This window comes from Podarcis tiliguerta, assembly GCF_965153285.1.
Source record: "Podarcis tiliguerta genome assembly, chromosome: 7".
NCBI classification, from domain to species: Eukaryota; Metazoa; Chordata; class Lepidosauria; order Squamata; family Lacertidae; genus Podarcis; species Podarcis tiliguerta.
This window is the reverse complement of record NC_139540.1, coordinates 10,305,456-10,318,639: the sequence shown is the minus strand read 5'-3', so window position 1 is coordinate 10,318,639 and position 13,184 is coordinate 10,305,456. Positions and strand designations below refer to the sequence as shown.

The 13,184-nt window shown below is 44.3% G+C and overlaps 2 protein-coding genes across 2 annotated transcripts in view; one reads left to right on the top strand and one right to left on the bottom strand.

Annotated features, from left to right (window-relative positions):
* The window catches only part of TG (thyroglobulin), a 175,230-nt gene that overhangs the window by 108,893 nt on the left and 53,153 nt on the right, over window positions 1–13,184 (top strand). The window lies entirely within an intron of this gene.
* Window positions 1–13,184, bottom strand: part of SLA (Src like adaptor) — a 28,087-nt gene that overhangs the window by 9,143 nt on the left and 5,760 nt on the right. Inside the window, exons 2-5 of the mRNA XM_083450720.1 lie at window positions 12,431–12,524; window positions 6,190–6,289; window positions 3,665–3,751; window positions 2,526–2,629 (exon numbers count right to left, since the gene is read on the bottom strand). Of these exons, the coding sequence (XP_083306846.1) occupies window positions 2,526–2,629; window positions 3,665–3,751; window positions 6,190–6,289; window positions 12,431–12,494 (355 nt within the window). The 5' untranslated portion in view covers window positions 12,495–12,524. The remainder of the gene's footprint in view (window positions 1–2,525; window positions 2,630–3,664; window positions 3,752–6,189; window positions 6,290–12,430; window positions 12,525–13,184) is intronic.

The following is a 13,184-nucleotide window of genomic DNA, read 5'->3' as shown; positions in this document are numbered from 1 at the left end:
TACCTTTATGGATGCCTTGGTACAGCCCCCCCCCCAAAAAAATTTCCCAGGATTCCCAAGGATAGGGAAAAACTGTTAACCTAGCACAGGAAGAACCTCCTGACAGTAAGAGCTGTTTGACAGTGGAATTTGCTGCCAAGGAGTGTGGTGGAGTCTCCTTCTTTGGAGGTCTTTAAGCAGAGGCTTGACAACCATATGTCAGGAGTGCTCTGATGGTGTTTCCTGCTTGGCAGGGGGTTGGACTCGATGGCCCCTGTGGTCTCTTCCAACTCTATGATTCTATGATTCTATGAATTGCAAGACCTATGGCTCCCCAGATCCCAGATCCATCTAACATGGGATGAAAGCAGCTGTAGGCAGGGCTACATTTTACTCACCCCAGACTCTGGAATCAGCTATACGGCTGCAAATACATTTTAAGTGTCTTTTAAGTACATTATAGAAATGCAACACTAGAGGGCGATGGTGAGCTAAGGGCAAATTCAATATATACTTCAAAATGGTTTTTGTTTTGTTTTTAAAAAGCATTTTCATAGCGGTTTTTTTATATATGTGTAGATCCAGCCCTAGTCAAAATCTTCCTTTTTGCTACCGTTGAATTTCCACAATCGCTGTGGCACGTAAAGTAAAAGCTCAGAGAGCTCAGCTGCAGCAACTTTTGAAATACTGGACATGCCTTAATGTGGCCCAAGTCAGAGGGCTGGTGTTAACCTTCAAAGCTCTTAATTTTGGGGGTTCAAGTTATGCAAAGGTCTACCTTTACCCATATGATCCTGCCCAGTTTGTTTCTGGGCCCAATTCCAGGTGCTCTCATTAGTGTTTGAGGCCCTATATAACTCAGGTTCTAAATATCTTCATGACATGTTCCTTGCCTACAGACCCTCTTTGGTGTTAAAACCAACCAAATGGGCGTTCTTAGTAGTTCCGCCCAAGTTAGGGTAGATAAGAAATAATATTTAAACTCAACCTCAGACACTCTGATCACTTTACCGCTAGTAAGATCAATTAGATTAGTGGGCATAAGCAATAGGGCATTTTCAGTGGTGGCCCCTGTGGTTCTGAAACATCTTTCCAGGTGAACTGTGCAGTGCAGGCCTTCAAATAAGTCTTTAAAATGTATCTGTTCCGCACTTCATTTCCCTACTGGGTGTTTTTGTGCTGTCGGTTCTTTGAGTCTTCAAGCTGTCCTAGAATCATAGATTTGTAGAGTTGGAAGGGATGTCTAGTTTAATCCCTGCACTCCAGGAATCTTGCCTACAGCTGTCCCTGAGTGGACTCGAACCACCAACTTTCAGATTAACAGCCGGACACAGTGACCCATTGTGCCACAGAGATATACAGAAACTTTCATGGTGCAGCTGAGACCTCTGTCTTAAAGCTGCCTTTTATCATTATCGTTTTGTGATTAATGTACCTTAATATATCCCATTTCGCCCCAAATTTCAGCCTAAAAACACCCAAATTAAATAATAATACAGCATTTAAGCCAGTCTGAAATACAGTTCTCTAGAAATCTGGACCTCTCATTTGAAGCTTTCGAGTGCATTCAAACCACATTCTTTCCCTCAAAGAATTCCAAGCACTGTAGTTTATCTCTCACACTGTTACGATTCCCAGCAACGCTTAACAAAGTACGGTGCCCAGAATTCTTTGAGGAAAGGAAATTGATTTGAACGTGCTTTAAAGGTATATAGCAGGCATAGGCAAACTCCGGCCCTCCAGATGTTTAGGACTACAATTCCCATCATCCCTGACCACTGGTCCTGTTAGCTAGGGATGATGGGAATTTTAGTCCCAAACATCAGGAGGGCTGGAATTTGCCTGTGCCTGGTATATAGTGTGTACCCAAGCGATAGTCCAAAACATCTGGACGACACCAGATCAAGGGAAGTAATAGTGCCACTGTATTCTGCTCTGGTCAGTACTGGAGTACTGTGTCCAGTTCTGGGCACCACAGTTCAAGAAGGACACTGACAAACAGGAATGTGTCCAGAGGAGGGCAACCAAAATGGTCAAAGGCCTGGAAACGATGCCTTATGAGGAACGGCTAAGGGAGCTGGGCATGTTTAGCCTGGAGAAGAGGAGGTTAAGGGGTGATATGATAGCCATGTTCAAATATATAAAAGGATGTCACATAGAGGAGGGAGAAAGGTTGTTTTCTGCTGCTCCAGAGAAGCGGACACGGAGCAATGGATCCAAACTACAAGAAAGAAGATTCCACCTAAACATTAGGAAGAACTTCCTGACAGTAAGAGCTGTTCGACAGTGGAATTTGCTGCCAAGGAGTGTGGTGGAGTCTCCTTCTTTGGAGGTCTTTAAGCAGAGGCTTGACAACCATATGTCAGGAGTGCTCTGATGGTGTTTCCTGCTTGGCAGGGGGTTGGACTCGATGGCCCTTGTGGTCTCTTCCAACTCTATGATTCTATGATTTAACCAAGTTTGTGAAGTCTGGTTTAAACTGCCCTTAAGAGGAAGTATCAGGCAGAGAAGTGGCAAAAGTTGAAAGTAAAATCTCATTTTCTCACCCTTTGTTGTTTCGCTCTTTCTAATCATGAACGAGCCAATTCTGGTGTTGGGAAGCAGCAGAAGTTCTTCAGCCTTTTCTCTTCCCAGACCTTCAAATAACCAACTGTAGGAGAAGGGAGGCGGGGGTTATACGAGTGAAAAGGCAAACTGGTCTTGTCCACAGAAATGCAGAGTTAATTAGGGAAGTACTGTATACAGTGGTACCTCGGGTTACAGATGCTTCAGGTTACATACGCTTCAGGTTACAGACTCCACTAACCCAGAAACAGTTCCTCGGGTTAAGAACTTTGCTTCAGGATGAGAACAGAAATTGTGCTCCAGTGGCATGGAGGCAGCCGGAGGGCCCATTAGCTAAAGTGGTGCTTCAGGTTAAGAACAGTTTCAGGTTAAGAACGGACCTCCAGAACGAATTAAGTACTTAACCCGAGGGACCACTGTAATGTATTTTTGGTACTGCTACTTTTTTCTATCATCTATCTATCTATCATCTATCTATCTATCATCTACCTATTTATCTATCTATATCTTTCGATCTATCTATCTATCATCTATCTATCTATGTATCTATCTATCTATCTATCTATCTATCTATCATCATCATCATCTATCTATCTATCTATCATCTATCTATCATCTATCTATCATCTATCTATCTATCTATCTATCTATCTATCTATCTATCTATCTATCTATCTATCTATATCATCTCTCTATCTATCTATCTATCTATCTATCTATCTATCTATCTATCTGTCATCTATCTTATCTATCTATCATCTATATCTATCATCTATCTATTATCTATCGATCTGTCAATCTATCTATCATCTATCATCTACTGTATCTGTCTGTCTGTCTAGCTTTTTTATACAGATTATGATTATTATCAATTATATTTGTATCCCATTTTTCCTCCCAGGAGCCCAAGTTGGCTTACATAGTTCTCCTCCCCATTTTATCTGCGCAGCAGCCTTGTAAGGCAGGTTAGGACTATAGGCCCACGGTCATATAGTGAGCTTCATGGCTGAGTGGCGATTTGAACCCTGATCCCCAGATCCTAGTCCGACACCGCTACCTGACACATTTATATGATGCACAAAATACAGCTGTGCCAAGACACCACTGGGAGTTTCCTCACCCGTGGTAAACTTTTGCTACGCATTTTTCTGGGATGTAGTTTTCTTGACCTGTAGTGAGGGAACGGGCTCTCCACCAGCCTCCTTCGCTGCAAGAGAGAGAGAGGGAGAGAGATGAAATGCATATTGAAATTTACCGTCATTGTAGCGAAACAAGGCGAGTGGGGAGAATGGTCTAAAATATATCCCTGTGGGTTGTGAACTCCGACAGACATATGAGGGATAAAGGTGCTCATCAGTGAAACTAATAGACTTCCTCTTTCCACCCGTTGTATAAAAAAAGAAACTCAGTAAAGTTAATGAGACTTCCTGTTTCCAGATGAGGTAACATCTCTCTCCCCCCCCCCCCGAATCATATGTCAGCTGCTCATTTCGCTGTTCTCTCTGCCGGAGATTTGCAATTTACAACTCTGTCATCTGTCTGGAATACCCACATGCCCGTTACAAGAGGAAGATCATTTCTCTGTGCTACTTTAGGTCAAGGATGAAGACTCTCAAGTCCAGAGACCTAATGTGGCCCTCCAAGCCTCTCTGTGCGGCCCTCAAAAGTCTCCCCAGGCCACACACCAGTGTAAACAAGAGGTGCATGTCAGGGCAAAAATCTTATTTTCACAACCATTTTTAAAATATTTGGGAATGGCTGACCATTCAATAGGATGAACTCACCTTACACCTAATAATAATAATAATTTATTATTTGTACCCCGCCCATCTTGCTGGGTTTCCCCAGCCACTCTGGGCGGCTTCCATAGAAACAAAAAATACAGTAAAATATCACAGATTAAAAACTTCCCTGAACAGGGCTGCCATATGTCCAGGTGGTGGCATTGTTAGCATATTAATAATAAAGTAAAGGTGATGGCATTGTTAGCATATTAATAAGCATTTCCAAAGAATGACGCACACCGCTATCTAGGGATAAAATAGGGCTGCCATATGTCCAGGTTTTCCTGGACACATCCGGGAATCACACTGGAAAATGGCCGATTTTTGCTGAATAGGCAATATGTACGGGAAAACCCGGACGTATGGGAAGTGAATTGAAGAATACACTGTCCTTGGGTTGCTTAAATGTTAAGGTTAATATGAAGCCACTGTGATTATTCACATGCTAACTTTAGCAGGGCCTGAATGCTCTGGGTGATATTTAACTAAAAATCCATACTAAATAGCGCCAACGAAATCGACAAACTCAAGCAAGTCGTGGCTCATTCAAGTCCATTGTTTTCGGTGGGTCTACCCCGAGTATGTCAGTCTGATACCATCCTGTATAGTAAAGGTAAAGGGACCCCTGACCATTAGGTCCAGTTGTGGCCGACTCTGGGGTTGCGGTGCTCATCTCGCTTTATTGCCCGAGGGAGCAGGCGTACAGCTTCCGGGTCATGAGGCCAGCATGGCTAAGCCGCTTCTGGTGAACCAGAGCAGCACACAGAAACACCGTTTACCTTCCTGCTGGAGCGGTACCTATTTATCTACTTGCACTTTGACGTGCTTTCGAACTGCTAGGTTGGCAGGAGCAGGGACCGAACAACGGGAGCTCACCCCGTCGTGGGGATTTGAACCGCCAACCTTCTGATCAGCAAGTCCTAGGCTCTGTGGTTTAACCCACAGTGCCACCCGCGTCCCATCCCATATACACCATCTTGTATATTTGACTGCAAAGCTGGGATCTTTGCAGAAACCTTTCAAGCGCCTGTACTGCTGATTCTAACAGGCAGACTGTTGAATGATAGGGGAAGTAACATTTTCTGTAGCTCTCTGTACAGAAGTTGGCGTAGCCCCATGGCCCGTTCTCTCATTTGAGTTACAGCTTTTGGCTTGGGCTGCAAGTTCTCTGAGCTTTTTTTCGTGCCTCAGCAGAATCAAAACAGGAAAAGGAAAGTTCCATTAAGTGCTGACTTTCGCGCTTGTGGGCTATGGTCTCCAATGCGTGATGGTACACATCAGGTAAATTTGAGCAAAACCCACCCAATTTTTAAATTATTTTATAGACAAGCAAACGCCTGTTATGAGCAACACCCTCTGAATCACCTGAGCCATGCAAAACACCTCAGAGCCCTAACCCCTTAACAGCAGAGCTTTCCTTGTTGCCCAGTTATTTACAAAACAGAGACTTTCGGTTGTTTCTTACACATAGGAAAAGTGACTCCACCCCCTCAGTTTCACATGCGGAGATAGAGAGGAGGGGGAATTTGTTGGAAACTACTTAAATCAGTTGCCGTTGATAGGGTTCAGAAACCATTTTCTCCCCCAGCTCAAATGGACTAGAACCTTGAGAGTTGTATGTTTTATTTCCAGTAGCTTATGGGAGCCCTTTAGGTCTCCTCTTCAGACCCTCACATATTCCCTGACCGTTGATGCTGCAAACCAATTTTGCTGCTAATTTTTGTGGCACGAAGGGGATGGGGACGCCTACCCAAAATCCCACTTCTCGGCAGCACAGCATTGAATAACGCGAATTTCTCAGCTGTCCTTCAACTTAATGCAAACTTCTTCTTTTTTGAGAATAAAATAGGAAGGTACTCACTCTGATATTACACGCAATTTTTCTCCGACGTGAAATATAGGTTGGCTTATATCCGGATCAGGGTAGTTGTCAAGGACAGCAAGGAAGTCACTTCTATGGCCTGAAGAAGGGTGAAGGATGCAAAATATGAAGTCAATATGTTCACCAGAATCCAGTCATAACCTTGGTGCATCCAAGGCCTTGACCCAGTATACCTGAAGGAGCATCTCCACCCCCATAGTTCAGCCCAGACACTGAGATCCAGCTCCGAGGGCCTTCTGGCGGTTCCCTCCTTGCTAGAAGAGGTTGTAGGGAACCAGGCAGAGGGGCTTCTTGGTGGTGGTGCCCGCCCTGTGCAACGCCCTCCCACCCGATGTGAAGGGAATAAACAACTATCTGACTTGTAGAAGACATCTGAAGGCAGCCCTGTTTAGGGAAGTTCTTAATGTTTGATATTTTATCACATTATTATTATTATTATTATTATTATTACTCTGTTGGGAGCCGCCCAGAGTGGCTGGGGAAACCCCACCAGATGGGCAGGGTATAAATAATAAATTCTTATTATTATCCCAGAATAATATGTTTCAGAAGATGTGGGCGAACGTGAATCCTAGTACAGTGGTACCTCGGTTTATGAACTTCCGTTCTTAGACCGAGGTAAAGTTCGCAAACCGGGACACTACTTCTGGTTTTGTGGAGTTTGTAAACCGAATTGTTCGTAAACAGGCCCGTTCTTAAACTGAAGTCCCTATCATTTCTGTTAGATTCAAATCCAGTACTTAAGTCTGGTGAGAGATGTTGACGCCTCTCTGGAAATGTCATCTTTTGAACGGGAAGCTCTACCTTTAATATCTGTTGTCGGGGGGTCTCAGTCCCTGTGGTGACTCAGTGGGGAGATCAATGTATTCTGCACATGCCCAAGGTTCCCTTGCATTTATGCTTACCCCACATGTTCCTAAATTGAGCCCTAGCACTTAAAAAACAAAACTCCCATGGCCGTGTTGCCTCACGCACATGGAGTCCCCTCAAAGGATCCCGAGAACTGTGGTTTGCTCCTCTCAGAGCTCTGGTTCCCAGCACCCTTTAAAAGAAATGCAGTTTGCAGGATTCTCTGGGGAAAGCCATGTGCTTTCACATTGGCGATGTGATCTTAGTCTAACATAATGAATGAACTGCACCCCTTAAATGCTATGCAGACTGCCCACTAACCCTCTCTTCCCAACTGGTTCTCAAAGGGTCTGGCAGGAGAGGATGGGAAAACTCAAGGACAATCAAAGAAAAATGTAAACATTTCAGTGTAGTACAGTCTAGTAAAATATACTGTAATTATTATTATTTTTGTGGAATATGTAGCTGCTTTCTGGATGTCTCATGGTCATATTATAAAGTAGTTGTGTTCTATGTGTTTATATATATAATTTATAAAAAAATATAAAATTATATATATATATATATATATGCAGGTTTTGGTGTCCTCGGGTGTCTTCCCGTGTAAAAGTTGGGGTGTCTAGGCGACGTTTCGACGAGGTCTCACTCGTCATCTTCAGGCTGGTGCTTTCGGCTTCTTGTTACTGGAACAGAGCAGGATCTCAGTGTTTGAGTTCCTATAAATACTGTTGAGGAGGTGTGGTGTATAGCCTCCAATGTTCTGGGCAGAGAGGAGGTTCCCAGGCTAGTGTGCCTTTTCTTCTTTTGTTCCTTAATTACTTGAGGGATATCTTGAGTGATTTCTTGAGTGATTTCCTGAATCCCACTTAGGTGGGTCATTAGGTGTGGATTAGTTGCTAAAGCCTTCGTGTCTTGAACTCTTGAACTTTGTGAAGAGTTTTTCTGAGAAGATGGCTGTACTGCACTTGGTTGTGCTCTGGCTTGGCTTCGTGTATAGGGGCGAGCTGTGGTTTTGTGGCCTGTGCTAGCCAGATCTGTGTAGGGATTGCAGGGGGGTGCAGCATCCGGAGGTGCCACCCTGGTTTGGCTACTGGATGGTGTCTGTAATTTATCTGTGGAGAGGGTCTACACGGGAAGACACCCGAGGACACCAAAACCTGCATTCCTGTACCCGTGAAAATCTACGAAAGCATATATATATATATATATATATATATATATATATATATAAAATTTTATATTTCATTTTCAGCTTTTGCAAATATTTTGACAAGAAAAACCGAATCTTTACAAATCTAATTTACCTTTCCTCCCCTCCTTTCTGCGGTTATTTTTTTATTACTGCATATCCAATTCATACATATTTACAAATTTTCCCTTGTCTTCCCCTTAATTCTCTCTTACTGCATGTGTTCGTATCAGTCCCTCAAATGTTTTAATTTGTATACAATGCGTCTTCAAAGAGTCAATGAATTTTCCCCATTCTATTTTAAAAAGTCTACCTCCTTGATTTCTTGTTCTTCCGGTGAGTTTCACCATTTCCGCATATTCCATTAATTTTAATTGCCAATCTTCCTTTGACGGAATTGTTTCTTCCTACCATCTTTGGCCATAAATCGCTGTCTTCTGTGTTATAAATCAAACACTGCTAGGAGTTCTTTCTTTTTGTTTTCCTTTTTTTAATCAATGAAAAATTCAGTGTGGTGAAAGCAAATTTTTATTCTGAAAGTGTGGCACAGAGAAATTTATTTTGAGAACCATTGGAGGCCCACATTACCTCTACCTAAATCCTGCATAAAATCCTGTCGAACCCTGTTGAGTTGCCATCACTTATGTGGCACCTGAATGCCATCTCCCAAAGCCTAGCGGGCAACGCATTTCAGGTACATATTCAGCCCTGTTCACTGCTAAGACTAGGCCAGCTTTTGCCACAATAGCTGCTATCTCCTGCCTCTGGCTGCTACAATCTAATAAGACGATGACACGTTGATCTTCTTATGTCAAACAAGCAGTACATCTTTATCTTGCCAATAGTCTAAAAATAGTTTGAGGCTTAAAAATAGCGCAGGGCGGAAATGCAAAACCACAGGAAGTCAGAAAAATCAAGGTCGCCTTCCTGTTCAGTTAGCAGTTGGGCTGAGTACCTCTTGACTTGGCTGGCTCCTCTACCAGCAGCACAGCTGCTATCGGCCGAGAAAACAAGGACACCTTCGTCATAAAGGCACAAGATAACATTTACATGTCCCGCTTGCTCATGCGTAAATTTATCGGGAAGTGAGATTGTAAGGATAGACCACAACATAGCGCTTGCATTCAGGAGGGGGTTTGCAGTCGAACCTTGGTGCAGTACCATTTTTGCTTGTTTTCTTCTCCCTCCCAATACATTTTCCTTTTGTGCCGTGTGTCTCTAGGCTGTTAACCTGAGGACAAAAACTGTCCTGTTTGCAGTACTCTGTAAACTGCTCTGGAAGACTCTTTTTTGGGGAGGTGGTATGCCCCACGGACACGTGGGAGGTGGGACACGGGTGGCACTGTGGGTTAAACCACAGAGCCTAGGACTTGCTGATCAGAAGGTTGGCGGTTCGAATCCCCGCGATGGGGTGAGCTCCTGTTGCTCGGTCCCAGCTCCTGCCAACCTAGCAGTTCGAAAGCACCTCAAAGTGCAAGTAGATAAATAGGTACCGCTCCGGCGGGAAGGTAAATGGTGTTTCCGTGTGCTGCTCTGGTTCTCCAGAAGCGGCTTAGTCATGCTGGCCACAAGACCCGGAAGCTGTACGTCGGCTCCCTCGGCCAATAAAGCGAGATGAGCGCCGCAACCCCAGAGTCTGTCACGACTGGACCTAATGGTCAGGGGTCCCTTTACCATTTTATGTCCCACGGAGGACCTTAAGGTCCATAAATAGCAACACCCTACAGGTCCCGGGCCCTAAGGAAGTCAGATTAGCCTCAACACTGGCTCCAGCCTGGTGGAACACTCTGTCCCATGAGACCAGGGCCCTGCAGGATCTGATTTCTTTCCACAGGGCCTGTAAGAGAGAGTTGTTCCGCCTGGCTTTGGCTTGGAGTCAATTTGATTCCCTCCCCCTTTTTCTTTTTTCTTTTTTTTAGTGATGAATTGCCTATTGTTTCTGAACTAAGAGCAATGATGACAGTGGGTACCAATTGTATTTGCTGGAGCGAATATGCAAACACTGAGAACTTGCCCTGACATCTCAAGTTAAGATGACCCAAGAGCCTGTCAGGGTTTTGTAACAATCCATTGCACCAGATTTTGTAGCCGGTGGCTCTCATGAGCAGGATATTCTTGCATAGTTGCTGGTCTTGTTTAACGCATGGTGAGTTTTGTGTGCCCAGGGTCAGTTCCTACCACATGCATGTTGACTGGGAGCGGCCGCTGAGACCACATAACACTGGTCTTGAAAGATCCACATTGGTTCCCAGTATGTTTCTGAGCACAATTCAAAGTGTTGGTGCTGACCTTTAAAGCCCTAAATGGCCTTGGTCCAGTATACCTGAAGGAGCGTCTCCACCCCCATCGTTCTGCCCGGACACTGAGGTCCAGCACCGAGGGCCTTCTGGTAGTTCCCTCATTGCGAGAAGCCAAGTTACAGGGAACCAGGCAGAGGGCCTTCTCGGTAGTGGCACCCGCCCTGTGGAATGCCCTCCCACCAGATGTCAAAGAGAAGAACAACTACCTGACTTTTAGAAGACATCTGAAGGCAGCCCTCTTTAGGGAAGCTTTTAACGTTTAACAGACCACTGTATTTTAATACTTTGTTGGAAGCTGCCCAGAGTGGCTGGGGAAGCCCAGCCAAATGGCGGGGTATAAATAGTCTATTATTATTATTATTAAAGCCCCTCTCCACACACGCAAACCTTGACTCTAACCCTTTCCTGAGAGGTTCCAAAAAGGATACTAAAATTCTGAAAACTAATGGAAAGCAAGTGGGATCTGCGAGAAAACATTGCTATGTGGAGTGACCCTGTTCAGATTTCTAGTCAAGCAGCCAATCCCGCCTCCAGGATATTCCATTCCACTCTCCACCCAAGTTCTCCTCTCCCTCATCCCAGTATTTAGCATTATGTGGAACGTAGTCCTCATTGTTGCTTATTTCTTCTCCTTTGCAGAGGTGTGTGTCTCTCTAAAGCGGGGATCAGCAAACTTTTTCAGCAGGGGGCCGGTCCACTGTCCTTTAGAACTTGTGGGGGCCGGACTATATATTTTTTTTTGGGGGGGGGAATGAATGAATTCCTATGCCCCACAAATCATCCAGAGATGCATTTTAAATAAAAGGACACATTCTACTCATGTAAAAACACGCTGATTCCCGGACCATCCGTGGGCCGGATTGAGAAGGTGATTGGGCCAAATCCAGCCCCGGGCCTTAGTTTGCCTACCCCTGCTCTAATGTAGTTTTTTCTTTTCTTTTTGGTATTTCTTAAAACTTTGGGAACAACCAAGCCACAGGCTGGGCTTGACCGTACGATTTAAAGGTAAAGAAGATCTTTGTTCTTTTGTGCAAAGGTGTGCTTTTAAAAAAGTCTTATAAAACCTTTTTCACACTTAGCAGTTCGAAATGCACTCCTTGACTTCGGTATGAGATACAGAGGCAGATTAGGGGAACGCAACCAGTTTTGACTGGGCTGGGTGCATAGCCTCAGGGGTGCCAGAACTATGAAATAGAGTGGAAGGTGAGAGGGGTGAATTTTGGCGTCGCACAGGGTGCCGCTGAAATTTGAGCCCCCAAGGTCTGCAAGATGCATACTAAGGCTTGCAAGTGATGCATCAAAAGTGTGAAGCACCCACTAGCTAAGATTTAGGATCAGGGCAATGCTCAAGTTTATTGGGGTGGGTATAGGTAAGTGAGCCCTTAATAAAATCCACAAGACTGTTTTGACCAAACTCTGATGGAACTGTGATTTTAATTCCCCATCATGTCATAGTGTCGCTCTGTGATTTGGAGGAAAATTAGACCGGGGGGCCGTGTGGGACGTTAAAATGGCAGCTCCCCAATTCAGCTGCTCAATTGATTTGAGTCCTGCTTGAGGGGGGTCCCAGGTCGGAGTCAGTAGTGGGACTTGTTGGAGGTTTGGGATGCTGACATCGCCTGAGGCCACTACAGTGGTACCTCCGGTTAAGTACTTAATTCGTTCTGGAGGTCCGTACTTAACCTGAGTCTGTAATCTGAAGCGTATGTAACCTGAAGCGTCTGTAACCCGAGGTACCACTGTATATGCTGATGCTGTCTCTGAAAGACATTTTGTTGTTGTTCATGTCATGTAGGCTGTTCATCAACAGTTTATGGTCTCCTTTTCCTTCCCACTCCTCCTCCTCCGAAATTGTAATTTAATTTAATTTAAGCACACTTACCAGATTGCCAGGGTGTGATATTTATCTCAGGCGTGGTTTTTGGTGTTCTTATAGTGTTCCCCATTGTTCTTCCTTCAAAGCGCGAGCTTCAGAGCTAAAGTAGCAGACAGATGCAAAAGCTTCAGGTTAGCACCTGCTTTGCTTACTAACATTTAGTAGCTTGTTGAAGAAGAAGAAGAAGAAGAAGAAGAAGAAGAAGAAGAAGAAGAAGAAAGCAGACACATACTTTGCATTGATCCTTCTTCTTAATTATTTGACGTTCTGCATGTGTCTGAGAAACACATGCATTTACTTAAGTTCTCACAACTTCCCTGAAGTTGTCACAACAGTGGCCGAAAACCACAACCAGAACTGATGTATAAAACAGCATTTTCCACCGATGTTGTATTTGCATAATAGGAAGTTGCAGTCAAAGCATGAAAAGAGTGTGTGTGTGTGTTTGGGGCACCAGGGACAATAAGACGTCAATATACTTAGTCCACACAAACTCAGGCATACAAAATACACACTCTGTCTCCCCAAATCAGTCTCTTTTCTCCAGGGTTTCCCCCCTCCCACTCTGCCTCAGTTTGCTCTCTGTTGAACCACAGAGGGATGGAAACCATTCCCTGAAATATATCCACATGCCCTCAAGAATTAAAACAGACAGCGCTGGTTTTATAAGGCACAGCTTAGTTTCATAACAATTTCAGCAAGAGACGGAGGCTTGGTTCAGATTTTAACACAGACTCGCCTAATTTGCACTCCCCAAAGC